This window comes from Tenrec ecaudatus, chromosome X (assembly GCF_050624435.1).
Source record: "Tenrec ecaudatus isolate mTenEca1 chromosome X, mTenEca1.hap1, whole genome shotgun sequence".
Taxonomy (NCBI): domain Eukaryota; kingdom Metazoa; phylum Chordata; class Mammalia; order Afrosoricida; family Tenrecidae; genus Tenrec; species Tenrec ecaudatus.
The window spans coordinates 167,592,814-167,620,345 of NC_134548.1; the positions used below are offsets into that span (position 1 = coordinate 167,592,814).

General features: G+C 55.0%; 2 protein-coding genes and 1 non-coding gene across 7 annotated transcripts; 1 reads left to right on the forward strand and 2 right to left on the reverse strand.

The window, feature by feature from the left end:
* Positions 1 to 1,555: 1,555 nt before the first annotated feature.
* G6PD (glucose-6-phosphate dehydrogenase) lies at positions 1,556 to 12,385 on the reverse strand. 3 transcript variants are annotated; one of them, XM_075539321.1, is made up of 13 exons: positions 12,246 to 12,385; positions 11,075 to 11,202; positions 5,162 to 5,199; positions 4,965 to 5,073; positions 4,473 to 4,690; positions 3,935 to 4,093; positions 3,669 to 3,794; positions 3,355 to 3,448; positions 2,983 to 3,169; positions 2,446 to 2,681; positions 2,280 to 2,356; positions 2,080 to 2,172; positions 1,556 to 2,002 (listed from the first exon to the last, which is right to left on the reverse strand). In XM_075539321.1, exons 2-13 carry the CDS (start codon positions 11,192 to 11,194, stop codon positions 1,912 to 1,914), a joined length of 1,548 nt encoding a protein of 515 aa, XP_075395436.1. In that variant the 5' UTR covers positions 11,195 to 11,202; positions 12,246 to 12,385; the 3' UTR covers positions 1,556 to 1,911. The 3 variants fall into 3 exon arrangements, with proteins under 3 accessions (XP_075395436.1, XP_075395434.1, XP_075395435.1); XM_075539319.1 differs by lacking the exon at positions 12,246 to 12,385 and adding an exon at positions 11,911 to 12,068; XM_075539320.1 differs by lacking the exon at positions 12,246 to 12,385 and adding an exon at positions 11,589 to 11,770.
* On the reverse strand, positions 4,223 to 4,352 carry LOC142435445 (small Cajal body-specific RNA 24). The gene has a single exon (XR_012781500.1).
* Positions 12,188 to 27,532, forward strand: IKBKG (inhibitor of nuclear factor kappa B kinase regulatory subunit gamma). 3 transcript variants are annotated; one of them, XM_075539323.1, is made up of 10 exons: positions 12,188 to 12,438; positions 14,771 to 14,972; positions 16,221 to 16,432; positions 17,016 to 17,134; positions 18,330 to 18,482; positions 19,312 to 19,408; positions 19,948 to 20,091; positions 20,422 to 20,564; positions 20,640 to 20,707; positions 20,857 to 27,532. In XM_075539323.1, the coding sequence occupies exons 2-10, from the start codon at positions 14,786 to 14,788 to the stop codon at positions 20,997 to 20,999; spliced, it is 1,266 nt and encodes a 421-aa protein (XP_075395438.1). In that variant the 5' UTR covers positions 12,188 to 12,438; positions 14,771 to 14,785; the 3' UTR covers positions 21,000 to 27,532. The 3 variants fall into 3 exon arrangements, with proteins under 3 accessions (XP_075395438.1, XP_075395437.1, XP_075395439.1); XM_075539322.1 differs by lacking the exon at positions 12,188 to 12,438 and adding an exon at positions 12,446 to 12,584; XM_075539324.1 differs by lacking the exon at positions 12,188 to 12,438 and adding an exon at positions 12,446 to 12,584 and having other exon boundaries at positions 17,019 to 17,134.

Consider the following 27,532-nt stretch of genomic DNA (forward strand, 5'->3'; position numbering starts at 1 on the left):
CCGAGCTGGTTACGGTTCCTGGCCCTCAGACCTCTTTGTCAGTGTAGACAGCCAGAGGCGGGTAGACGATGTCTTTACTACTGGGGTGCATACCATGCCATCAGGACTGTTTCTCAGCCAATGCCTCAGGGAGGGTCCTGGCTATTGTAACCTGCATTGTGGAGTGGCCACGGTAGGCCTTGTTTGGTTGGCAAGGGGCAGGTGCTGTGACTGGGAGCTCTCAGCCTCCCCCCCCACCCCTCCCACTATACACAATGGAAGGCCGTGTGCCCTCTGGTGGTGAGCAGAGGAAAAGCATGGAAACACCTTCCAGTCTCCTTCCTGTAGAGGACATACTTCAGACCTCCAATACTCATTTATGGGCCTGTTCCCTGCCCCTCCCACATTTTCTCTTCCCAGGTCAGCCTGATTCAATGACCTCCCTTTCTCATAGCACAGCCCTGACATCAACTGGACTCCTAGGAGGAAACGGGGACTCGTGGTGCCTGGGATGCCACAGCCAGCCCTCCGCTGGGCTTCCCCACTTCTGCCATCTTCCCAGCTTGGTGGGGCTGCAGGGACTCAGGTGGAGGGAGGAGTGCTGGTGACCCCCTGGATGTTGAGCCCCTCCACCATGCCAGCTGCACAAGTCACCATGGACATGAGCGTATCCTGGCTTGGCACCTTCAATGTCAAGGACCCTGGGGGTGTAGTTATGCCTTGGACTGCTCATAAGGTTCCAGATGAAAGGTGAAGCTGTCTGTCCCCTAGGGAGCTGTTGCCCTACAGGGGCGAGTCAGCATCCGTGGCTTGGGCACACCACATTCCCTGGTGACTTCCTGGGTGCTGATGCTGCCTGTTCAGGGTTGGCAACTTCCCTGAATTGCAGCATGGGGTCGACCAGAGGCTTGTCTAGATCTTTTCTTCCTTTTTGTTTCCCCTCCAAGTCCACTTCTTTTGGTGTGAAAACTCTTAAATCTTCTTACTAGGGGCCTCAGGTAGTATTTGTCTTTACAAGACCTTTGCTGAGTGAATTTGGGGCTTCCTAGTCCTGTGCCCCAAGAGCCGGGCTCTTTTGTCACTTCTCTCGGCTACTTGAGAAGGTACTGGGACAATTATGGCTGTGCCTGCATGTCTGTTTCATTCTGTCTGCTTTGGGGTGTGTACTGAGCAGAGACTGCAGGGCCAGCAGTCCTTGTTGCTGTCCCCTTGGTCCCAGCCTGGCCTCTGGGCTGAGGTGCCTCCTTGTTCTGGGGGTGGGCCCCATAGTGTGTGGTGGTTGGTGCTAGGTTCTCAAGCAGACGCCATCAAGCCTGGACCTCTAGCTGCTCTACCCTGGCCTTTAGGCAGCTAGGCGAAAGGCGTCCCCAGCCATACCTACCCCTGCTTTGCGCAGTGATCACCCATCAACCGCAGCCCAGGCATCTGTGGGGAGCCTCACACCCCCGCTGCTTCCACTGAGAATGGGCTGGACCACGGGGATGTAGGTTCAGGGCTGGGACAGATGAGTAGCACCCAGGGGCCCTGGCTGAGAAGCCAGGTGAGGAACATGTTGGGTAGAGAGACGAGACAAGGCTGGTGGCATGTGGCTTTAATGGCAAGGGGCGAGGGGGGCTGGCTGCTGGCCTTGAGGAGTGTGCTGGAATGTCTAGTGGTGCCGCAGCACGTTCTCAAGAGATGGAACCCCTCCTTTCTGAGGGGGCTGGGTAAGCCCATAGCTTCCTGGTGGTGGCCACGATCTTGCCTCTTGTCCTGGGCCTGGGAACAAAGGATGGGGCCCCGCAGGAAGGTCCTTGCCTACAACCTGAACTTTGGAATGTATGGAGAGCTCAAGGCTGAGCTCAGGGGGTTGGGGAATGTGAGGTTGGTGCCTGGTCCCCAAGTCCTCCTGAAGTGAGGGAGGCCCAGACGCCAGGGTGGGGGAGCAGGCCTTCAGAGCTTGTGAGGGTTCACCCACTTATAGGTGCCTTCATACTGGAAGCCGACTCTCTTCATCAGCTCGTCTGCCTCCGGGGGCCCTCGGCTGGGAGAATGACACACAGTGAGACATAGGGGGGAGGTCCCAGTCCCCAACTCCCACAGCCCTGTCCCCGCTCTCACCTGCCATAAATGTAGGAGATGGGCTTGGGCTTCTCGCGCTCAATCTTGTGCAACAGTGGGGTGAAGATGCGCCAGGCCTCCCGGAGCTCGTCACTGTGGAGACAAGAGCAGTTTGGGGCCACAGGCTATGGGCACCAGGCTGCTGCCCATGCCAGGCCCAGTGGGCTGGTGGCCTTGTCGGGGGCAGTGGCTCTGCTCACCTGCGCACGAAGTGCATCTGGCTCCCGCAGAAGACGTCCAGGATGAGGCGCTCATAGGCGTCAGGAAGCTTCACGTTCTTTGCGAGCAGGGACAAAGGGTTCTTGGTGACAGCACTGCTCTCCCGCCCGTTCCGCCCCGCCCCACGCCATCCCCAAAGACAAACACCTTGTATCTATTGCCGTAGGTCAGGTCGAGCTCTGACTCCTCGGGGTTGAAGAACATGCCGGGCTTCTTGGTCATCAGCTTGGTGTACACGGCCTCGTTGGGCTGCACTCGGATCACCAGCTCATTGCGCTTGCACTGCTGGTGGAAAATGTCGCCGGCCACATCTCGGAACTGCAGCCGCACCTCAGCCTTGCGCTCATTCAGGGCCTTGCCGCAGCGCAGGATGAAGGGCACGCCTAGGGGCCAGGAGCAGGGCGGTTCAAACCCCTCTAGCCTGCTCCCCGCTGCCTCAGGTGCTCTTGACCAAACCATACTGTTGCTTGGGGGTGGGGGGATGGGGTGGATTTTGAGATGCAGACAGGTGTGGGGTACAAGTGGGGGTGTGAGCATATGTCTGTGGGCATGAGTATTCGAGAAAACAGATGAGTCTGAGCATGTGGGTGAGTGGTTGCGGGACTCTAGTTCATTCAGGTTTCTGTCTTCCAAGTACTGAGTGACAACTAGCTGCCCTTGCTGAGCCCTGGTGGTGGCACCTACCGTCCCACCTTTCGTTCTCAACATATAAGACGACAGCAGCGAAGGTGGCCGTGGTGGAGCCGCGGGGCACCGTGGGGTCATCCAGATATCCTTTTGTGGCTTCACCTTCTCCGCTAGGGTTCCCCACATACTGCCCCAGGACCACATCCTCAGCTTTCACTTCAGAGATACACTTCAAGACTTTGACCTGGGGTGGTGCCACGGGAGAAAGGGAGCTGAATAACGAGGCAGCAGACACTGGGATAGGGGGGTGACAATCACAGCAGGGGGGCTTGGCTGTGGTCACCGGCAAACTGACAGCTGTGGGCCACCTCATTCTCCTGATGGGACAGAAAAGCATACAGATTAGCGCAGCGTGCCTGTCGCCCCCACCTTCTCGTCCCGGACGTCGTCTGAGTCAGTGGAGGCGGGTTTCTCCATGGCCACCAGGCACAGCATCTGAAGCAGGTGGTTTTGCATCACATCCCTGTGTAGAGAGGGAAAAGCTGCTTCTGAGAGTTGGGGGTGGTGTGTGTGTGTGTGTGTGTGAGAGAGAGACACGCACACACACTCTCTTTCTGGGGGACCCAAGGCCCTGAAACCTGCTCCTTGCCACTCAGTGTCCTCCAGGGCTCCTGACCCTTCCTGGTGGGCAGAACCACCCTGTGGAGTTGCCTGGTCCCTGGTACGGCCTCCCAAGCTCTCACCGGATGATTCCAAACTCATCAAAGTAGCCGCCACGGCCCTCAGTGCCAAACGGCTCTTTGAAGGTGAGGATCACACAGGCAATGTTGTCTCGGTTCCAGATGGGACTGAAGATCCTGTTGGCAAACCTGGTGGGGGTGGCAGGGACAGGGATAGACACACACAAGATGAATGCTGCTGTGGGTTCGGGGGGGGGGGGGGAGGGAACGACGACGGGACGGGACAGATGGGGACAACCTGCCCTGCATGGTCAGCCTAGAGCCCGCACCTCAGCACCATGAGGTTCTGGACCATCTCCTTGCCCAGGTAGTGGTCGATGCGGTAGATCTGGTCCTCCCGGAACAGCGAGGCGATGTGGTTGGACAAGCGGTCAGAACTCTGCAGGTCCTTACCGAAGGGCTTCTCCACGATGACACGGCTCCAGCCCCTGCCGGATGGGCCTCAGTACCTGCCTTGGAGCCCCGGCCACCCACCCCTCCCTGCCCAATGCCAAGCCCTGAATTCATGTCCCCTGCGGGGTCCCTGGGGGGCCCGGCAGTTGGTAGAGGAAGGGGAGAAATGTCAGTAGTGGAATGAGCCACCATTTGGGCTTTAAAAAGGTGGGGCACAGCACTACTCTGATGCTCTAGGACATTCACAACGTGTTATCTTCACTGGAGAAGAAACGGAACTCAACGGAATGTCCCCAGTCAAGGGCTTAGAAGAAGCTGCATACCAAACCAGACTAGCTGGGCACAATATGGCTGTGGCCCAGGGAGATTTTCATGGAGAAATGCTGCCACCAGGTGGCCGCAGGGGGAACTTACGTGGGGCTCATGCAAGTCTCACGAATGTTCTTGGTGACCGCCTCATAGACAGTGGGGGGCAGGGCCAGGTAGAAGAGGTGGTTGGCCTGGGAGCCCTGGTGGAGGGCGTTCACATGGCTGTTGAGATGCTGGTAGGAGGCAGGGTCGTCATAGTGGCCGGCCACATAGGAGTTGCGGGCAAAGAACTCCTCCAGCTTCGGCTTCTCCTCTGGGGTTGCCTGGACAAGGCAGAAGGAGAGCCCTGGGTCTCCTCCCAGGCTCTGCCTTGGGGGGGGGGGGGTGTGGGGGTGGTGTGTGTGTGTGTGTGTGTGTGTGTGTGTGTGTGTGTGTGGCGGGGCCAAAGGAGAGGAGTTCTAGCGCTTCCTTAATCCTCACTTCGTTCCCCACCTGAGTGGGCTGCCTGAAGATACCCCCAGGCTGGGGCAGTTGTCCTAATGTGGTCCCTTACCTGGAGGGCAGAGGAGGGAAAGGCTTGGGTTGGGTCACACTCACTTTGAAGAAGGGCTCGCTCTGTTTGCGGATATCAGCCACGCTGAGGCGAGAGCGGGCAAAGCCCACGATGAAGGTGGCTTCAGGCAGAAGGCCATCTCGGAACAGCCACCTGAGGGCAGGGGAGAGCTGAGTGACCACTAGCAGGCAGGCAGGGTGGGCCTGCCCCACAGGGCTGTGGGGGCGGGGCACTTGCTTACCAGATGGTGGGGTAGATCTTCTTCTTTGCCAAGTCACCCTGTGAAGAAGGAAGAGCTGGGTCAGAGGGGCAGAACTGGGGAAGGCCTTGAACCACAGCCCCTCCAGATCTGGGCGATCTCGCAGGTACTGCCAAGTCGTCACTTGTGTCTCTGATTTGTTCCTGTGGGAAGCCAGGCCTTTTTGCAAACGGACCTCAGGCTGCCTTCCATTTGGAATTCCCTGGAGCCCAGCCCTCTCTGGCACTACAAGGTGATGAAATGTAAATAAACGAAACCAGACTCAACTACAGGAGCGCAAACCAAAACCACAAGTCTGGAGTCTCCTAAGCAATAGCAGGAAGAGGAAATTCAGCTACTCTGAGACCCGAGTGACAACGCACAGTGTTGGAACACTCCACCCAGATTAGGTGCAGGGAGCCCTTATCCAAGGGGCACTGGGTTATGAGGAATGTGGGCAGAGTAGTGTACCAGGAGAAGGGAGGTGTCCACAGGGTGCCCAGGAGCAGCTGCAGAGACGAGGAGGCGATTCCCCTTGGGCTGCCTGGCTAACCCCTTCCACCCAGCCACCTGGCCCCCAGACCTGGGAGAGAATCAGTGCACACGTTCGAAGTGCGAAGGCAAAGAAAGGACAGCATGATTTTAAAAGCGAATAAATGATAAGGAGATACCAAAGTATAAAACGAAAGCAAATAAAATGGAAGGCAATCAAAATAGGTCCAATAGGGCCCAAAGTGGCTGTTTGATTAAGGCCCATATAAGACAAGCCTCTAGAAATGTTGCTTTTCAGAAAGAGGACACAGGCGAGGGCTTCAATCACCTGATGCTGCCCTGGGTGCCTCTGAGGAAATGGGCAGCAGTTCCTAGACAAATCCAGGCCCCTCCGACGGACTCAAGGGTAACCAAACGACACCGCCCGGAGGCTGACCGCAGGGCTCAGCAAGTTTTCCAGACAGAAGAGACAATCCTGTCCCTTGCAACAACTTAGAAATTATTTGAGAAGCCACATAGAGCCACGCGTACGGATTGAAAGAGCTGCAGCAGCTGCAGGGATCAACGAGCTCCCAGGCTGAGGCCCGGAGTCTGACATCAGGGCGTCTTGCTTGGAGGCCCTGAAGGAGACCAATGCAGGCCAGCCCCAGCATTGCTTGGTTTACAGCTCTGCCTCCATTGCCACACAACTCTCTTTTCTGACAATCCAATTGACCACAGTGCAGATGCCCTCATGCTCCCCTGAGTGCAAAGACTTCTTCCAAACAGGATCAGGTTCATAGCTGGGGGGGCTGGGCCTTTCATATATATTTCAGGGGGCACAATTCAACCCATAACCCTGACCACCGCAGACATCTAGTTGGCAACCACAACCCTCCCAGATGAGACAAGGCCAGGGCAGAGCGCTTCCCCCATGGGCTCTCCCCAAGGTGAGCCAGAGGGAATTCCAGCCCGAAACACAAGAGGAACAACCCCATCTTTTTCCAAGGGCAGCAGCCAGTCCCAATCACATGGCCAGACGCACAGGCCTTAGTAACCCAATCCTGGAGGTTCAAAACAGAACCAAGATGGGCTGCTCCTGGTTATAGAACACACAGCACCCAGGAAAGTCACCATGCAAACAGATCAAGTCTTTGTCCATTCCCATCGACTACTGCCACTCCTCAATGGAACTGGAAGAACTGTCTCACCAAACCAAATACCGACTCATGAAAAACACCCAGCAAGCTAGGACTCACAGGGAATCACTCCACAATGACAAGGGGTATCTATTTACAAACCCCGTCCATGTTAAGGGGAAATGCTTTCGCACCAATAACGTCTACTGGCTCATCTAGGCAATGCTGGACTTGGGTTCAGAATGAAGTGCATCGTTTAGACCCAAGGGTCCCTGTATGTAGAGCCTCATAGACCCAGGAGGCTGAGCAAGAGAGCAAGGCACTGTACCCCAACAGCAGCAGCCAGTGATATGCTGGCTGCTGGCAGTGGGGGTTGGTCAGCCCACTTGCCCAATGGGGCCAGCAGCAGCCGCTGTTCTGATCACAAAGTGCATCCTAAGCTGTCCCTGTTACTTCCCTAATAAAGCCCATAATCCTATCGCCTGTGAGTTTGGGAGTTCTGCGTGGCCACAAAGGAGAACTTGCTCTGGGAGGGCCAGTTGGCCGACCGGGGCGGGGCAGCTGGACAAGTTGGAGCCTGTCGGGCCAACACCTCCTAGGAACCAGCCTCGGGCGCTGCTGCCTTTCCTCCCTACAGGTGAAGTAAATCAATAAGGTCCCACCCCATGACAGTTTTTGCAAGTCATCGAGGCAAAGGTAAGGCCTGCCCCGGGCAGTGGTGGCCTGGTGCCTGCCAGTTTCTAAAGCAGCTTTCCTTCCTGCTAGGAATCCATGGGGATTTGAACATCTTCAAAATACAAATCAAGCCCTAGGCTTGCTAAGAAAGGTGTGTGTGTGTGGGGTGTGTGTGTGTGTGTGGTGGCTCCTGGTTCCCTGGGGGAGGGGCACACAGCACTTTCTGGGAATGTCCTGGGCCCTGCAAGTCTAAGCAAGTGCCAAATCGGGCCATTACCTTAGCGATTAGCCACGAAGAGACTTGGAAAGTGTAGGAAAAAACTAGTGCGTTTCAAAGCCCCTACATGACATTTGATGGGGAGAAAGGCCCATGGCAAGGGCATGCAGGGCAGTAGGGGAGGGGCTCAAGCAAGACGAGTGAGTGGCGCCAACCCTGGTGACAGGATGGGGCCCCGATGCCACAGGGAGATAGGGATAATAGCCAGATTGTTGGGGGAAAGCAGCCAGACCCACAGGCCTCTATGGCACCTGAGCACACTGGCCTGGGGGCAAGGGACTGGCTAGAGGTGAAGCTCTGGCTTTGGAGCTGAGCAGGCTCAGCCCAAGATCCATGTTTTCTTGCGAAAGGTACGCTTCAATCCAACAGTCTGCAAATGAACAGGCTACAGTCCACTCTCTCAGCAAGCACTGAGACCATCCACGGAGGCAAGCTCTGGGAAGAGCTGGGTGCCCCACAGGCGGTGAGGCTTTGGGCCATGGCGGTGAATTAACAAAGGCATGGTGAGCCTTTCATGTGCCAGCCTGGTCATTAGGGATCGTGGGAGTGACGTGGGAGGGATGGATGAAGAACCTGCCTAGAAACTGCAAAAGGAATTTGAGAAGGCTTCCCGGCAGAGCCACCTGACTGAAGAAGGCAGAAGCCTGCCTTGACCAGGCTCACAGACACCATTTTCCTGTTGGATGTGGGCCGCAAGGTGGCTGGAGTCTGTTCTGTGCTCAGCTCTGCTCTTGCCTGCCCCCCACACCAGGGGCCCCAGCAGACACCTGAAAAGGAACTCCCTGCTGTGATCTTGCACCCAGTGGCTACGGCTTATGCTGACCACCGCTCTGAAAATGACAGTGACGCATGGGGCCTGGGAACAAGGCTAAGCCCTTCTAACACCAAGTCACGTTTCCTTATACTCCAATCCCAGAAGTGGAAGGCCAGCTGGGTCATTGATCTGTGGCCTCTTCGCATTCACTGAGACCCATTTGACAGACACCCTTTGGGATTAATTAGTGATAGAACCAGTTTGCCTAGTTTCAGCTCAGCCCCTCTAACTGCCACTAGTCTTGAAGTCTATGAGAGGACGGTGGGCAGAGCGGACAGTCAGCACCTCGGGAGGAAATGTCCTGGCTTGATGGGCCGCCTCTCAGTGTGCTCACTTGGGATGATTCTGGGGAGAAGACGGGGCCTGCTCTCACTTGGCCAGCTGACCGGCCTGGACCCAGATTAAGACTCCCAGTTGCAGCACCCTCAGGCAGTTCTGTCCCTGGCTGGAGCTCTTCACTGTGACAAACCTGGGATACTGCCCTCAAACCTTGTAGGCATCTCTCTTGATTTGGAGAAGGGGAGGCCCAAGGAGGGGGGATGGCGGTGACAGCGGTGGCCCTTTCCCTCTGGGGTCACAGGGTCAAGAAGTAGCTTGCAGGCTGGGCCGTGACCTGAGCCTGGCTGGGGCCCAGCTGGCGGCTGGCCACCTGGGAGCGAAGCTGGGGTTCGCTGAGGCTAGCCTCTGACACAGGGCCACCCTCCACACCCAGTAGTGAATCACAGGCTTTTGGGGGAGCGCCAACGTCACTGTGACACAGCAAGAATCTTATCGCCCAACGGGAAGCAGTCCAGAGGTGCCGAGGAATGGGTGGGGCCCAGTGAAACTCGTCCTGCCCAGTTCAAAGCCCTCCAGATCTAGGCAGGGGAAACTGAGGCCAGGAGGAGCCAGGGCCTTGCTGAGAAGGCATCTTGGTGAACATTCAAGTGTGCCACTTGGCTTGGCTCTCCGGCGGCCCCTGGCTTGCTTGCCAGCCCTACTTTCTGCCACTGGGAATGCACGTCTCGCCCCCCCCCCACCCCCGCCCTGTGGGGGGATGGGGTGCGGAGCAGGGGAAATGGCCACACTGAATTGGTTTGGTAACCCTGTGCGGCCCTCAGGCTGGCCCCAGGAAGGAAGCTGGACTGTGGGTGAGGGTTAGGCAAGCAGGGACAGGAGGTACAGGCTGCCCACATTCGGCCAACCTGCTCAGCCACCGGTCTCCTGTCAGCTCGCTCCACTCAGGGCTCAGAAGGGATCCCAGGGTCTCAGGTGGCAGGCATCCATGGCAATGTGAACCCCCCTCACCCGCCAGGCAGTGTGAGCGTGGCTCTTCAGGCCACTGGCCCTCACTCATCCTATCATTTCTCTGGTCACAGGGACTGCTTGTACTCACTCGGTGCCCCTGCCTCCCAATGGGGCTGCTGGGGTCTGCAGCAGGATGACAGTGGCTCCAGGGCATCTCCCCCACCCCCAGCTTTGGAACCTCTCCCTGAGCAGAGGGGAACCTTGTCGCTTATGACAGAACACAGTTGCTGTACCCCAGGCTACGAAGCCCTGAAGCGCTGAGCTGCTGACGGAAAGGCTGGCAGTTCGAGCCTGCCCTCTCCCGAGGCAGTGGCTGTAGCAAGGCCACAGAAGCCTTTGGTTTGGGGGTAGAAAGGAGGTGAAAATGGACTGCATGATCCCCACCCACCACCCTGCCCCAGGCTGACCCCAGCCAGAGGCAGCAAGGCGGCACAGTGTGAGCTAGTTCCACAGGCTGCAGCCTCTTGGGTTTCTGAGCAATGAGACACTAGACAAGTCTCCACCCACGTGCAGCTCTGGGTGAAGGACGAGAAGTCCCAGCTCCCTTCGCCTTGAGCCTGTTCCTGGGAGGAAGGGTGCTTGGCTGATGCCAATGGGGCTCAAAGGGGACAGTGTGCTTTGTCTGACGGGCTGGACACCGCACCTCATAACCTCCCCAGTGTCTAAGGGACAGGGAAGACTCTATGAGGGTGGTGACCAGTTACCAAAGAGTCACCACCACCTCCAGTCTGCAGAGGGATGGCGCCTGCAGTGTGGGAGTTGCTGGGCAGAACTCTTGCTAAGACACTCAGGCTAAGACTTCAAGGCCACGTGAAGGGTACCAGGCCTCATCTCTGGGAACAAGAATCCCAAGCTTTTCCTAGTAAATCAAAATGGCAGTTCTACAAGATAGATGCTTGGGGCAGGCCGAGGAAGGAGCCTTCAGCAAGCAAAGATATGGTGTTAAATGACAGTGCTTGTCCCTGGGGACCATGAGGTGGTAGCAATTGGGTCTCAAGCCTTGCCTCTGGGACTCATTTCCTAGGTGATATCTGCCAGGTCACAAACAAGTCTGAAAAGGATACTCCGAGAAGGAGCAGGTGCCAGGTCTGCAGCTCAGCTTTCCTATGTGCCAGGTTGGAGGAGGAAGTCCGTGAATGTGGCCACAGCTAGAGGGACACCTGGCACTGCTCGGGTAGCCACTGGACCTAGTCGGGAAAGGTCAGGCCACACAGTGAGTGGGGCGTCTGCGATGTGGGACTGAGGGGACTCACCGAAGCGCCCATGATGATGAAAATGTGCGTTTCAGACTGATGGAAGTCATCGCCCTGGTACAGCTCTTCCCGGAGGATGCCGCACACCTGTGTCCGGCTCAGGGCCACCTGCTCAGCCATGGTGTTCTCTGGGGAAAGAAAGGCTGCCTGTGTCAAGTTCCGGCACCGCGTAGCACCGGGGAGGGGGTGTGTGTATGTGTGTGGGCTCTCAGCACAGTCTTAACTGCAGGCACCAGCCACTCCTCCAGACTGCCTTCTCCCAGGGAACTTTCTGGACCTCACAGCCTGCCTGTGGCGGGAACTCCTCAAGGAGCATAAAGATGGAGTTCGGGCCAGCTCCACAGTCGCTAACCTGGGCGGCCTCTCACGATCTGCCAAGCCCGCAGCGGCCGACAGAGAAGATGCGGGGGCGGTCCTATGGTCAGCTAAAGCCCTCCTGACTCGGCCCCTCCACCAAGTACGACAAACTCGGCCCGCCCGACTTCTCCGTCGGCCTACACGTCGTCTCAGTTACCTCAGTGTCCTCAGACGCCTGCAGCGATAGAATGTCCTCAGCCCCGAACGCGTGGCGGTTTCCGGGGGCTGCACCCCGTCAGCCCATTTAACCGGCGCAGGAGGGGGCGGGGGCCTCGGCTGAGCCTCAGCGCCTCAGGCGAGACGCGCAGGGCGGAGCCTTGGCCGGCCTCCCCAGGGCGGGACGGGAGTGGCAGGGAAGTTGGGCGGGAGGGGGGGGGGTGGAGAGGGAAAAAAAAAAAACCAACCCCGCGAGAAAGCTGCGCGCGCATCCCAGGCCCAGTCCAAGCACCGGTTGCCGCCTCTCCCCGCCCCTCAGGCACCTGCGCTGGCCACCGGGCTGTGAGCCGCTTTACGTCCCCGTCGCCCTTGCTCCGCATCACTGCGTATCTCTCTAGAGGTGATGCTTAACCTGGCTGAGTGTAAGTCCATGGCGTTGACTCGAGTCCCCATCTCTTACTCCGCCCCGCCCCGGCTTTCCCGCCGCCCCCAGGCGACCGTGAGCCCTTGCGGAGCACTCGACTTCCGCCAGCAGCCGGGCCACGCCCCCTCGGCTTCGGGGGCGAGCCCTTGGCAGAATCTGGTGTCCTATTGGTCGGCTTCGTCTTGGCTCCTTTCTCCCCCACCCCTCGCCCCAAAGGGCGGGGCGGCTGGGCACCTGAACCGAAGGGAAGTGGAGGGTGCGACGCTCAGAAAAGCAGCAGGTGTTGCTGATCACTTGGCTAGGAGCCCACCCGACAGGCTCGGGCTTTCCTGCTTGCAGGTTGCGGCCGTGAGGTGCCCGCGCAGCTCTCGCCATCATCTATGGTCGCCTGGAAGGGGCTGGCTTGATTCGCTTCCGGATCCCATGGGTACGACACAGGAAGCCGGAAGTGCAGATTTCTGTTGAGGGAGAAGGGGAAGGGCGACCGCTGCACCGGGACTTTCGGGAGTGCGGGGTGTCTAGCCGCAGCCCGCTCCTCTCGCCCTTCTCACGTTGAACCGACTCTGCTGACAGGTGTGGTCCTCCTTCTCGATGGCAGGGTGGCATCGGGGGCGCTCCGCTGCCTCTCCGAGAGGCCCCGGAACGTCCGGGCTGTCGTCTCCCGGTTGGTTCCCACCGCGCCCGGCCCTGGGGGCAGGTTCAGGAGCCGGGCTATTTCAGCCCCTAGCCTAGCGGAACTATTTGGGCTCCTCCCTCCATGTCTAAAGCGAAGGGTATTACTGGTTAAGAAGACACTTTCTGTCCATACAATTTGAATGCATTTGGGGGCATTAAATTCTTTAGAAGGACCTCAAAAGTAGCAGCTAAGTGTTTTCTCTCCTTTGCAAACACTACTTCCCTGACCTCATCCCGTCTCTGTGAGCTGAAACTGAGTGAGTGGTTCAGAGGAGGTCAGTGTAGCTGGGGTAGAGCCAGCCAGAGAGAGGGAGGGGTGGGCCTGCTGATGGAGGAGGGACTTTGTGTGGAGGGCAGTCGGGAGCCACCGCAGGCTTCTGAGCGTAACAGAGATGGGCTCAGAAGTAGATGGATGGAGCTGGTGGGGAAGGGAGCAGACTTGGGCAAGGGTAACTTGTGAGAAGGTCATTGCCATGAACCTTGGGCATGTTGTTTGGCGTAGAAGGACTTATAAATCTTCCAACAATGGTCTGCTTCAACCTAAATCAACCTAAACTCACTGCCATTGAATAGATGTCAATGCGTAGTGACGGTCAGGGTAGAATTGTCCCTGTGAGTTTCCTAACTTAACAGGAGTACTTTTCCAAGGAGTGCTTGGTGGTTTCGAACTGCTGATCTGGTGAATCACAGTCCAAAATGTAAACCACTATGCCACCAGAGCTCCTTCAAGCTAATCTTGTTTAATCCATTATTCCCCCTCCCATTTTTATTATGAACAATGACTAATGAGACATAATCCCCAACTATGCAATTCACCCCTTTAAAGTACATAATTTCATGATTTTTGGTGTGCCCAAGCTGTACAGCTCTGTCCACTTCCTAATTTCACAACATTTTGCCATGTCCAAATAAAACCTGTGACTTTCAGCCACCAGCCCTCATTCCTTCCATCTCACAGTCTCTGGTAACTATAATCTTATTCTCGGTGTGTGTCTTCATTTTCCGGATAGTCTCTATGAGTGGAGTGATGCAGCATGTGATCTTTTGTGACTAATTTCTCTGCCCAGCAGGCTGCCAAGGTTCGGTTAGGCCATAACGCTTCACACATCAGTATTTACTTCTTTTTAGGGTCAAATGCTGTTCCGTTGTGCAAGGATGTACTTAATTGTGTGCATTCATTCGGTCATACCTAACCAAGGCATTGTTATCACACCTCAGATAAAACACCGAACCAAAACTTTACTGCTATAGAGGCAATTCTTACTCATAATGCCATCAAGTGGGTTCTGGAATATGCTTGCCATGACTTCCTGGAGTCATCGTGGGAGAAAGGGGTGGATCTGTTATCGAGTGATCAGAGGGAAGGCTGGGGACTAGCTTTGGGGTCTCTCAGTAAGATGGATTGTTAGCAGGTCGAGGGGTGTTTGGCCTGGAGGCCTGATGATGTGCATATAGGGTGGGATTCCTGAGAGAAAATGATCCAGCAAAGAAGCCTCTAGTGAGGCAGGAGGAAAACCAGGAGAGTGGATGGTTCTGGAAGCCCAGGTAACAAGGTCCTGGTGGCCCTCCCCAGTTCTCATTGGCAATTTCCTCAGCACCATCCCTTGCTAGGGCTGCTGTGGCAGGAGCAGAGTCCTACCAGAAACCAAAGCATCCACAGGGGAGGGCCTGCCAGGACCTGGGGGCTCAGGTATCCTGGGCTTGTGGCTGTATCCCTCCTTTCCCTGCCACTGTCTTCGTGTGGCCACCACCTCTCACCTATAAGGACTCACGTCATTGTATGGAGGGTCCACTGGCTAATCAGGGTGATCTCATCTTGAGGTCACAGGCTGGGGTCTAGGGGTTAGGTGATTATATCTTTTGGGGGACCACCATTCAACTTCCTATGCTAGGTGAGTAACAGGCGCCAGCCCCTCCCTTCCTTGGATGCCCAGCACATGTTCTGGTCCTGATCTCCATTGGGCACACCCTGGATTCAGCATGCCACTTGGGTGGAGTTCAGAGCCTGCAACTTCAGAATGGGGGGGGTAAACTGGGTTCACAGCTGGGGTGGGTATGGAGCAGTGGCCGCCTCTCTCTTCTAGACTGAGCCGTGTTGGATGAACAGGCCGCTTCGGAAGAGTCTGCCTGGTGAGATGGTGCAGCCCAGTGGTGGCCCAGCGGGGGAGCAGGCCGTGCTGCCTGAAGAGTCTTCTCTGGGCAAGCCCACGATGCTCCACCTGCCTGTTGAGCTGGGTGCTCCCGAGACCTTGCAGCGCTGCCTGGAGGAGAACCAGGAGCTTCGAGGTGAGAGGGCCCGGGGCCGGCCCGCCTGGCTGAGGGGATGGCACCATCTACTCCCCTGTCCTCTGTCACAAGGGTGTCCTCTTTGAAATACCACACCTAGAGTAGCGGGGTGGGGTGCAGGGCCCGGGTAGCCAGCGCTCCTCTTCCCCAGATCACCTGGCTGTGTCCTGTGCTGTTCCTTCTTGCCCTGCAAAGGATGGCCTCCTGTGTCTGGTGGCAGCAGATGGGTGCTGTCTGTCTGGCTGCAAGGAGGTGCTCCTGAGATGCTGGAGCATGTGGTGCAGGGAGGGGCTGGTGGGGGAACCTCCGGGGAGAGGCCGTGACTCTCCAGATGTGCCCCCGATTGGCTGGTGGGGGAGTATAGTGCAGTGGTTCCCAACCTTCCTAATGCCGCGACTCTTTCATACAGTTCCTCATGTTGCGGTGACCCCCCCCCCAACCATACTTCATAACTGTAATTTTGCTGCTGTTAGGAATCGGGCGACCCCTGTGAAAAGGTTGTTCGACTCCCCAAAGGGGTGGTGACCCATAGGTTGAGAACCGTTGCTGTAGAGCAACTGAACCATGAAGCACGTGCACTTGCGCGGCCCTCAACAGGCAGGATGAAGAAGCGAGTGTGTGGAGCCGCTGGCTTGGGGGAGACCCACATAGGTGCCTTTGGGGCCAACAGTGACTGTTCTGTGGAGCTTTTGACCAAATCGGCAACATGGAGCTGCCACCCCACCCAGCACCCTGCCCCAGCCCTCTCCCACCAGCTCCTGGTAACCTCCATTCAACTTCTGGTCGCCAGGAACTCGCCTAGTCTAGGTACCTTACTTAAGGGGGCTCACTTCCAGTGTGAGGGGCCTTCAAACAGTTTGTGGAAAAAGATGAAAATATGATGGCGTTTTCCCATGGACTTTGAGAAGCCCTCTCGCACTGCTCCATTAGGGGTTTCGGCCGCCTTTGGCTTACCCATCAGCTGTCAACGGATGTCTGCCTTCCTGCCCCAGTCCTCAGGGCGGGGGCAGGGGGTCACCGGCCATTCGGTGTGTTGTGCTGGGAGGAGCCACTGCTTTCCCCTGGATCCTCCTCTGGGCATGCAGGGTTTCCTTGAATTTACGGGCCAACTGATGGTGTCGTTGAGTTGGGAAGGGTGGGACGAAAGCCTAGGAATTGCTGGGAAGGCCTCTTGGGCAGGCCTGGTAGTGCGACGGGGTCAGCACTGTGATGCTCGCCCAGCCTTTCCACTGTGTTCCTGGACACCAGATGCCATCCGGCAGAGCAACCAGACGCTGCGCGAGCGCTGTGAGGAGCTGCTGCGTTTCCAGGCAAATCAGAGGGAGGAGAAGGCGTTCCTCCTGCAGAAGTTCGGGGAGGCCCGGAAGCTGGTGGAGAAGCTGAGCCGGGAGAAGGTGGAGCTGACCGGACAGCGGGAGCAGGCCCTGCAGGAGCTGGAGCACCTGAAGAGGTGCCAGCAGGTAGCTGAGGGCACTGCGGGCACAGAAAAGCTGCCCTTTATCACAACCCACAGCTACTGACTTGAGGCACCTGGGGAGGGGTCTAGGAGGGGCAGGGATCACTTTTGGGTGGGTGGGGCAGGGCAGGGCAGGGCAGTTCTGGCCTGGTGGAGCCAGGAAGGACTTGGGCAGCACAGTGAGGTCGCAGGGGGGAGGATGGGGAAACCTGCAGAAGCTTGCCCAGGGAAGCTGGGAGTGTGGGGTGTACCCTGGCCAGACTCCTGGCAGATGACTAGAACAGGTGCCCAGATCCTGGGGCCACAGATTCTGCCCATGAGCCATGGGGCAGAGGAAGGTACCTTGGACTCAGGCCTGGACAACGGAGGTGGGGGATGGTTCCCAGGCTGCCGGCTGTGTTTCTGCCCCTCCTTTCTGGCATCTGGTATTGCCCATTCCTGGAGATGGGGAGGAGGGCTTGCAGTGTAGGCAGAGGAGGCAGGCTGCAGTGGGTTGTTGAACTTGGAGGTGGGGGCAGGGCAGAGCAGAGGTTAAGGGCGCTGCCACGGAGAGGTGAGCTGACAGGAAGTGGCGTGTTTTCCTGCAGCAGATGGCTGAGGACAAGGCCTCAGTGAAAGCCCAGGTGACGTCCCTGCTGGGGGAGCTCCAGGAGAGCCAGAGCCGCCTGGAGGCTGCCACCAAGGAGCGGCAGGCTTTTGAGGTCAGGTGAGTGGGAGGGGGGCCTGCCCCAGAGGCCACTTCAGGTGTCCTCAGGAAGGGCCTGGTCTGGAGACTGGAAGAAAGGTGTGACCACACAGAACTCACAGAGCACATTCTCAGGGAACCGATCAGCTTAATCAGGTTCAGGAATGACTCAGCATGCAGTTTTGGAGCAGGACAGCTTCTTGGTGGTGGTCATAGGCAGGCTTCTCTCTGGCCCTCAGCCCTTAGGCCCATTGGGCCTCTGCCCTGCCTGACTCTGTAGCACCACTGATTGGTGTTCAGACGTGCTCCACTCTGCTGGTAAGCCAGTGCTTGTGGCATCTTCGGTGTTTTACAGCTCTCTGGCTCCTAGATCTAGGACAGTGGTTCGCAACCTTCTTAAGACCGTGACCCTTTCAGACAGTTCCTTATGTTGTGGTGACCCTCCAACCATAACATTTTCGTTGCTACTTCATGACTGTCATTTTGCTACTATGATGAATCAGGCAAGCCCTGTGAAAGGGTTGTTTGACCCACAGGTTGAGAACCGCTGATCTAGGAAGTTCTCTGCACAGGGGTCAAGTGCAAAGGACATGCTCCTCTCCTGGCTATGTTTTCTAACTGGTCATAAGGTTCTCCTTTGTGCCTCTGGCTGGAGTGACCAATCCCTGCATTAGGGTTCCATATACCTTATTTACACGGTTTCACCCCCAAAGGCGCCATGCAGCCCAGCAGCCCCTCTATGGGAGAAGGATGATGCTCTCTGCTCCCCAGGAGATGGACAGTTCTAGAAGCCCTCTTTAGGGATCACTTAGAGGCAGCGGAGTCGAGAGGAGAGCAAACTATCATTTCCCTTGGTGGGCCCCAAACAGCTCATGTGCACTCTGCACCCCCCCCCCCCCTCCCTGAGTCAATGATAGTAGCTGCAACAGCCAGGGTCCCAGCTGATGCCCAGCTCTCCAATGACTTCCTGGATTGAAGATTTGAGGGGCTTTCTGAGGGTCTCCAAGGCCATAGCCACAGCCATAGTGGTTAGCTGGAAGGGCTTAGGTTGGTGACTGGGAGCTGCCATCCAGGCCTCCCTCCTGAGAGGCTGGCTCCCACCACTGGCTACCTCCCATGTGCCCCTCTCCAGCAGCAGGTGACTCAGGCATCTGCCCAGCGGGCTGTTCGTGGATGCCCCCTGCCGGGCTCCCATGACCCCCAGCTCCATCCACAGGGCTCGGGCAGCCAGTGAACAGGCCCGGCAGCTGGAGAGCGAGCGGGAGGCGCTGCAGCAGCAGCACAGCGTGCAGGTGGACCAGCTGCGCATGCAGAGCCAGAGCATGGAGGCTGCGCTGCGCGTGGAGCGCCAGGCTGCCTCGGAGGAGAAGTGAGTGACGGTCGGCCAGGTGGGGGCCGGGAAGCTAAGCACATCCTGGAGTGTGAGGTTAGAGGTCACAGGTGTGAAACTATAGGACTGCTTGCCGCTAATCTGAACCTCAAGAGAGAACCATTTTCCGTGGACTTTGGAACCATTTCCATTCATGCTTTGGTTTTTGAAGAGGTTTATTTCCATGGTGCACCATTCAAAAGACTCCAAAGGGTACTTGCTGAAGAAGAGCCCCCTCCTCTTTGTCCTCACTCAGGCTACCAGTTGCCCCAGTCCTTCCAGAACTCACCTCTACAAGGCAGCAGTAAGGAGACTGTGCCCGAAGTCCTCATTGGACAGACAAGCACATTCTCACAGCTGCTTTTTGTTTTTCTCAGCAGGACCCTATCCCAGTGCTGTAGCGGGGCACACCTTTTCAGTCTCCTTTAGTCCAAAACAGACTCTGGCCTTTCCTGTAGGGCAGTGCGACAGGAGTCCTGGTGGCGTCTGGCTGTGTCTGGGGCTGCTGACTGCAAGGTCAGCAGTTTGAAACCACCAGCTGCTTCTGGGGAGAAAGATGAGGTTTTTCTATCCTGTCCTGGAGGGTCACAGGGAGTCGACGTGGACTCAGTGGCAGTGGTTTTGAGGGCAGTTGTGTTTTATGGTGTCTTTATAAGGGAAAATCCATTACAGTTAGCCACGAGCGATTTACTTGTAATAATCCCTGCCATCAGGAGACCCTGCCTCAAATCGGGGGCCTGAGGAGGCCAACTCCGAGTGCGCTTCCATGACAGGAAGGCAAGGCTGAGGTGGGCCCAGACCAAGGGTGTGTCACAATCTGTTCCTTTAGGCGGAAGCTGGCCCAGTTACAGATGGCGTATCACCAGCTCTTCCAAGACTATGACAATCACATTAAGAGCAGCATGGCCAACAGTGAGCGAAACCGAGTGAGTTTGGGCCCAGAGCCCAGTTCTGGGCTGGCCACTGTCCCTGAGCCCCCGCAGTGATGTCCTGGGGACTGACCCCCCAATTCTAGCCTCCAGGCCCGAGAGAATGGGCCTTGAGGAGGGATACTAGCCTTGGTGGAGCCCCCAGCCAGTGCTAAGCGAGCCCCTTCCTCCCACCTGCTGCCCTGCTCCCGGTGGTACTGCGCAGGACCTTCCCTAGCGGGTGCTCCAGGCTTCTGGTCTTTGACGGGTGGGCGATGTCCTGCATGACTGTTCTCCTGAGAGATGAAGGTGCAGCCCATTAGACTCCTGGGGTGGGGGCCACTGGGCACAGTGAGCACCTAGCAGGCAGGCTTGTGTGGAAAGAGAAGGGTTATCCCACGGGTTGCTCTCGGTGTTCTCACCTCTGCCCTCTGGGTCGCAGCATTCTCCCTGCACCTATTGCTCTCTGCGGTCAGCTCTTCCTGGCCCTGCCCAGGGCTATTGGGCTCTTAGCCATGGCAGCTGCTTGACCTCAGTGCCCGCTTGCCTGTCTCCAGGGCCTCCAGCTGGAAGACCTGAAACAGAGGCTGCAGCAGGCCGAGGAGGCCCTGGTAGCCAAGCAGGAGCTGATCGACAAGCTGAAGGAGGAGGCGGAGCAGCATAAGACGGTAATGGAGACTGTCCCGGTGCTGCGGGCCCAGGTAAGTGACCCCTCGGGTTGGCTGCCCTGGCCCCATGCTCCCTTCAAGGAGTGTCGCTGTAGATAGATGGTTGTGGTGTTAAGCCCTGGAGCAGCCTTTGCCCCGTCTACACTGAGCATTTCTCTTTGATATCACCCCTAGCAGGGGCCTTTTGTTAGTTTGCCTGGTCCTTGAATTCTCAGTACACTTGGGAGATCACTCTCAATGGACTGAGGGTCCTTGTGCCGCCGCGGATGCTGGGAAGGCAGGCCTGGGTCTACTCTGACCCCGGGGGCTGGCCTGGATGACTCGCTGGGTGTCCTAGCAGCTCCTCTCTCACGGGTTCCCTAGGCGGACATCTACAAGGCGGACTTCCAGGCTGAGAGGCAGGCCCGGGAGAAGCTTGCCGAGAAGAAGGAGCTGCTGCAGGAGCAGCTGGAGCAGCTGCAGAGGGAGTACGGGCGGCTGAAGGCCAGCTCGCAAGACTCGGCCAGGTGGGCCTCTCTACCAGGTGGACGTGGGATGGACATCTCAGGCGACCTGCTCATGGGGGTTTTCTGTCTCCACAGGGCTTTGATTGAGGATATGCGTAAGCGGCATGTTGAGGGCTCGCAGCCTCCCCTGCCCTCCGCCTCAGGTGAGTGAGCTGGGAGGAGGAGCCTGGGCTGGAGGACCCTAACTCTCTCCACCTCCGCCTGCTGCTTGACAGTTCCGTCAGCACCTTTGCACTCGTGAGCTCAACATGCATGGTGACCTGGTCCTTCCCATCTGTATTTTCTCTCCTAGCCCACCACTCCTTTCACCTGGCCCTGCCTGGCCAGCGGAGGAGCCCTCCAGACGAGCCGCCAGATTTCTGCTGTCCCAAGTGCCAGTACCAGGCTCCAGACATCGACACCCTGCAGATACACGTCATGGAGTGCATTGAGTAGGGCCACCTGGGGCCGATGAGGCCAGGACAATGTCGTCTCTGCTTTCCCCCTCACCCGCCTGGCCCACCGAGAGCAGCTCCTCGAGCACCGACACCCAGCCTTGGTGTTCCCGCTTCGGGGCTGGCTGTTCTCTGCTCCTGCTGGGCATGTAGGCCCTCTTCCTCCAAGCCCACGGTGAAGCCAGGCCAGGGCCCATCAGGGAGAGAGCCACCTTGACCTCCACCTGTGTCGCCGCATTCCCCATTCTCATGGCTGGTGCACTAACTGCCATGGTGCACTTGGCGTCCGTTAGGGAGGGCAGTTTAGACATTTCCAGAGAAAGTCCTGTGCGACCTTGGGATGGCTTCCCGCTTACATCTCTGGCTTGTCACCATCCACTAGACTTGCTATTCTCTGGTGGTTAGCGGGGCTGACCATCTCCTCAGGAGTTGGAGGGCCATTGTGAAGTGCCTGTTGCCCATTTTTCTCTCCGGCGGTGGCCGTCTTTATTTCTTGTATCAGTGGGTTTTGCTTCAATCTATGATGTACATTGCAAATATCTTTTCCCAGCTTGATTTGGCCACCAGTGTCTTTTTGTCTTTTATTCGCACGCCCATGTAGCAGTCCTTGCATTCACTGCGTTGGCTGTTGAGTCACCGCTACCTGGTCTGCTGAATGGGAGCTTCACACCGACTTCTCACTGTCTTTTTGGACAGCGAAGCACTAGCAGGAGCCTTGAGGAAATTTGTGATGCCAAGGGCGCGGCCTGGCAAGTGGAGTCCTCTTGGCTGAGTTTTGAGCCTTTCCGAGGAGGTCACAGACCTGGGCGTTAATGGTATAATAGGCCAGGACATGTTGGCAGTTCAAGTCACAGCAGGGCAAGCTAGCCTTGGCTGATCGTCTGACCCCCTTCCCTTTCCGGAAGTCTCTGCCCGCTGCCCCTCCTGCCGCTGCATCTTGGGTACTCTGCACGGTGGGCTGAGTATAGATGACTTTCGATCAACACCAGTCCAGAGCTGGGATCTGACTTTCCTTCGGTTGGCTTTCCAGAGGCGAGCCAGCAAGCCTACTGTACTAGCTTCCTGAGCACTCCAACCCCACCCCACCTAGAACTGCCATGGCTCCCGGTCGAGTGTACTCACCCTGCTTGTCTGTGCAATCTCCCCACTGCTCCAAGTAACCAGTGGGCACCAGAAAGCATGTTCCCCTCCCCAGGAGCGAGAACAGTGCAGGTCCACACAGTAAGCAAGAAATGACATTCGAATAGCCATAGTTAAGCCCTGGTGCAGGGTGTGGGGGAGGCTGACTTGGCTTTCTCAAACGAGGCCAGGGGCCTGGCTGGCAGGATGCCTGAGACGCAGTACTCACACCCCCACTCTTCATTGTCACACCCACCAAACCCACTGCCATCAGTCTTAATCAGAGCCACCCTGTACAGGGTTTCCAAGGCTGGAATTTCACAGGAACAAACAGCCTCATCTTTGTGCCAAGGAGCAGCTGGTGGCTTTGAACCACCAACCTTGCACTTAGCTCTCTGCTAAGCCAGCAGGGCTACAGCTTCATTGTCATTCCAAACCAAACTCATTGCTCTCCAGTTGATTCTTACTCATATTGGCATACTGGGTTCCTTGCTGGGCTGCTAACTACGAGGTTGGCTGTTCAAATCCACCAGCCATTCCAGGAAAGAAAGGAGGCTTGGTGCTGCCATACATATTTAGACTCTTGTCCTGAAGGGTGGCTGTGACTTGATTATAGTTCAAGCTGACCCGTGAGCATGCTGACGGCTCTGAGCTTGTTCTTGGCCAAGGACATGGTAGACATGAAGGCTTCTCAACTGTCCGCTAGAGGTGGTCAGCGCATCAAGGGCACAAAGGGAAACCTTTGGGAAAGGGCTCACGGTCTCCACTCTGGAGTCTTCCCTGGCCTTACCTTTGGGTGGTGCACGGAGGGTGTCTGTGAGCTGGCCTGGCATATAAAAAGCAAACACTTCCATTGAGTCAGTGCAGCCTATACTCAGCAACTGTATAGGACAGGGTAGATCTGCCCCCGTGGGTTACTGAGATCGTCAATCCTTAGGGAAGTAGAAAGCCCTGATTTTCTTCCGAGGAGGGGCTGGTGGTTATCAGCTGCTAACCTTGCAGTTAGCTGCCCACCTTGTAACCACTACGCCCCCATGCCACCATGCCATCTGAGCTCCAAACCACAAAACCCAAACTCCCTGCCCTCCAGTGGAGGCCGATTCATAGCAGTCCTGTAGCACAGAGTAGAACTGCCCCTGTGGGGTTGTGAGACTAACTTTATTGGAGCAGAGAGCTTGATGGTTTCAAACTGCTGACCTTGAAGTTGGCCGCTCAATAGCAGCCCACGTTGTCATCAGGCTCAGGAAATGGATTAAAAAAAAAAATTTTCCGAACAGGCTGCTTTGACTTCAGCCCAACCTAGCAATGGAGTTTGGGGGGGATGGGGGGGGGGTGAGCACTGGAAAGATAAGACCACAAGATGGCAGTGTTGCTCCACTTACTAGCAAGCTATCACTGACAAGTTTGCTTGGGGTGGGATGGGATGGGTTGGAATGGGATGAGGTAAGGTGGGGTGGAGGTAGGAGGGCAGGCCCACCAAAGGCAAGTGGTAGAGGAGGTGTAGGGGGCAACCCCCCCTGAGAGTGGAGGTGGAAAAAGGGCTTTCATATCTAGGTGGTGGTAGTGAGCAGCGAGGTGGGCCTCTGGGTCAGAGGCCTTAGAAGGACAGCAGTGGTGGGGGCGGGCCTCCGCCTCCCTATGGGCGTCATCTTGTCTAAGGCTAGCAGAGCGAAGCACCCTGCCCAGAGCTAGACTATGAACTTCTGGCCTGGATCTAGAGCGGTGAGAGGGCTTTCTGTCATTTGAAGTTCCCGAGTCCCGTGGTGTGTCACGGCTGTCGAAGGAGGTGAATGCAATTGTGGACACCATCTGGTTGCAGGGTCCACTTTGTTATGGTTTTCTGCGTGTGTTTCAAGGGAGTCCTGGTGGTGTAGTCGTTATCCGTTGGACTGTGATCCAGAAGGTCCTCAGTTTGTGATCACCAGCCCCGCTGAGGAGTAAAGCTGGAGCTTTCCGCCCTCATAAAGAGCTGTAGTCTCAGAAACCTACAGGGGCAGTTCTACCCTGTCTTGTAGGGTCACTATGAGTTGCTATCAACTCGATCGCAAGGAGTGAGTGTGTGGTTTGTGTGTACTGTAGCTCCTAAATGAAATTTTCCCCTCCCTCAAAGACCATAAGGATGGTTTTCCTTACAAGTTAATAGTTTGCACTCTTGCATATAGGTTCTACAGTCAGTAGAACTGGATCCTTGCATCTGACGGGCCAGTTCCGAGCATTGGCGTTCCATATGGAGATGTAGTTGTTGCTGAAACGATGACTCTCCTTTAGCCAGGGAGCGATCTCAGAGTCTGTGTCTGCTGCCATGGGACATAGACGTGCGCTGCGGGCTTTCAGTCCCAATACCTGCTCCACGGGATCCTGAGTAGCACAGTAGGTTTCTTTGAAGTCTTGAACTCAGGCCGCAGTAGGCCTTTAATTTTGTTCTTATTCAAAAGTATTTTGGCAGTTGCAGGTTGTATGTGTCAGCCGGTCAATTTCTACAAAGCAAGCTTTCTGGGAGTCTGTTGGAATCTATAAACCTGTTGCCTTGGGTAGTGAGCAGGGCAGAGCTTGCCGTTAATTTAGCTTCTCGTCAGCTTCTTTCATGGTTTCTCTGTTGTTTTCTTGTATAGGTCTTGAACGGCTTTTCTTAAATTTATCCCAGAGTATTTTAGTGTTTGCTGCTATTGTAAGTAGATTCCAAATCCAGCCCAATCCATCATTGCTGGTATGTGTAAAATTAATTTTCAACCTGACTTTGCATTTTGAGACTCTGTTAAACTCCCTTCTAAGTTTCAGTAATTTTCCGTAGATTTGGTAGTTTTGTGTGGGTGTGTATGTGCGTGTGATCATGAAGTAACTAAGCATTCATTTCCATTGTCTGTGTCTTTATATGTTTTCTCTGATTTCAGCCACTCTTCAGTGATAGTCTATGAGCGCTTCCATGGTGAGGAGCAGCGCTGAGGGGACAGCATATGCTGTGTCTCAGTGGACTTTCAGGATGACATTGCATCTGGGCATCTGCTGAATTTTTTTCCCCCTTACATCAGGAATGGTTGTTTTTTTTGGGGGGGGGGGCACCTACTGAGATAATAGTATAGCTGATCTCTTATTTTTTTATGTTTGGCTGGTGAATTGCACTGATTGATTTCATATGCTAAAGCAACCTTGCGTCTCCAGATGAAAACCTTCTTGATCACAGTATATCATTTATTGATAGATTGATTTCATTTGTAGGTTCCTCGTTAAGAGGTTCTGTGTCTATACTTGAGAAGGATTTTCATCTGTAGCTTTATGTGGTTTTCATTTCAGGCTTGTGGTGATAATTTCTTTCATAAGAATTAATGCCAAAGTAGTCCCAAGGAGTGTGTTAATCGAGTTTAACTCAAGGCTGAGTCAGAAAATGTTGCTACAAAGTCATAGCAATCTTTATTAGAGAAAAATGTCAAAACAGCGGGCTGTTTCTTGACACCCTTTCCATCTAGGCCTATACACTTCTGAAGGCATGGGTCCCCTCCTTCGAACACTTCCCACAAAGTACTCTGCCCTCTTCGTTTACTTCATGTCAAAACGGCACTTTTGGCATCCGAAAGGCACACAAATGCTCTTCATTTTCAGTGGTTTTCGAATTTGGGGAACAAACACCAATTTGGAAGGGCAAGATCACGGCTGGGGTGTGCAGGCGGTAAGGTTTCCAAGGAAGTTATCTTTTAAAGCAATTTTATTGACATATAATTCACAAATCATGCAATTAAATAATTCAGTCATATTAAGAAGAGTTGTATACTCACCACCACCATTAATTTTAGAACATTTTCTTCTTTCTTGGACTAACTGCTCTTAGCTGCCTTTCTCCCCCAACCTCCCCTGCCATGCCCCCAAGAAACCATTCATCCCGCCAGTGTCCTGGATTTCATATATAGGAAAACATGAAACAATAACAATAAGGCAACCAACAATTACAAACTAAAACAAAGAAAGATCTTGATAGAAAAGAAAGCAGAAAATATTAAAACTTAAAACAAAATTAAAATGGGTCCACAGGGAGATCAAATGAGAAGGTATTACATTTTAACCGAGCTGCGTCAGTAACAATCCACTTCCCAGTGCACTCTGCATGAGAGCAAAGCTAGTCAAGGCCCTGCTCTGTGCTCAGAGGGGGTTCACTGGAGGCTTCATCCGTGTGTATTACCCCTTCTTGTTAAACAGAAATTCTCCAAGAAAATCTTGATCGAAAAACGTTTCTTGGTGCAATTTTCTTGGCTTTTTTCTTACCGGTGCACTTTTCAATTTTCTTAAAACTTCTCCTCAGTTAAGTCCCCATGATCATCCTCTGACCTTCGGGAACAAATCTACAAAGCCTGCCCTTTGGGAAACAGTCACCGTGACCTTCTGAGATGATCTGTCTGTCTTGACTTCACTACTTAAACAGATCCCCCTGGAAGCCACTGTTTACTTTAGCCTATAAGGTGGGGGGGGAAGGCATCCCAATGAGACTAAGTTCATAACTGAGAGAACTTATCTGTAGCCACTCACTGATCACAGAGACATGTTTCAACACATTTGGTTTGGAATAAACTCGTGCATGAATGACCCGGAACCTTAGCAGCAACATGTTACTCACCCTTATAGTGTTCCCTATTTTTCTATCAGAAATTGTGTGACCTGGATAATTTTTAAATGTTTGATTGAAATCACCAATCCAGCACCTCATGTACAGTTTTCCTTGTGGGGATGTTTTAAATGATGAACTCACGGTTTAAAATTGATACATGACTCCTCAGATGTAGTATTGCTCCTTTTGTTACATCCAAAGCACTTTATTTTTCACAGTTTAATTATATCCCACAGTTTAGTACAATCATGATCACAATTGGATAATCCTATTTGTTTCTTGTGCCAGTTTAAGTAATTTGTGTTTTTCAGAGTATTCACTTATTTCATCTAGGTAGTCAAATTTATTGGCACAAAGTTGTTCAGGATAGTCCCTTATTTCCATTCCTCGATTTCACTGATTTCTGCTCTCTTAACAAAATGTTTCCCCTCTTTTGATTATTTTTTCCCCTGATCTCCTTAAAATGAAAGCTGAGGGGAGGGAAGGGGGTGTAGAAAGGGAGAACCGATCTCCGGGATCTATGTGTAACTTCCTCTCTGGGGCAATGGGAAGGTGGGTGAGGGGAGACGCGGGGCAGTGTAAGATAAGACAAAATAATAATTTTTAAACTATTAAGGGTACAGGAGGAAGGGGGGAGTGGGGAGGGCGGGGGAGGGGAAAAAAAGGAACCCGAGATGATTCCAGGAACCCAAGTGGAAGGCGAATTTTGAGAATGATGAGGGCAACGAATGTATAAGGGTGCTTTACTCAATTGATGTATCTATGGATTGTGATAAGAGTTGTATGAGCCCAATAAAATGATTTATTAAAATAAAATGAAA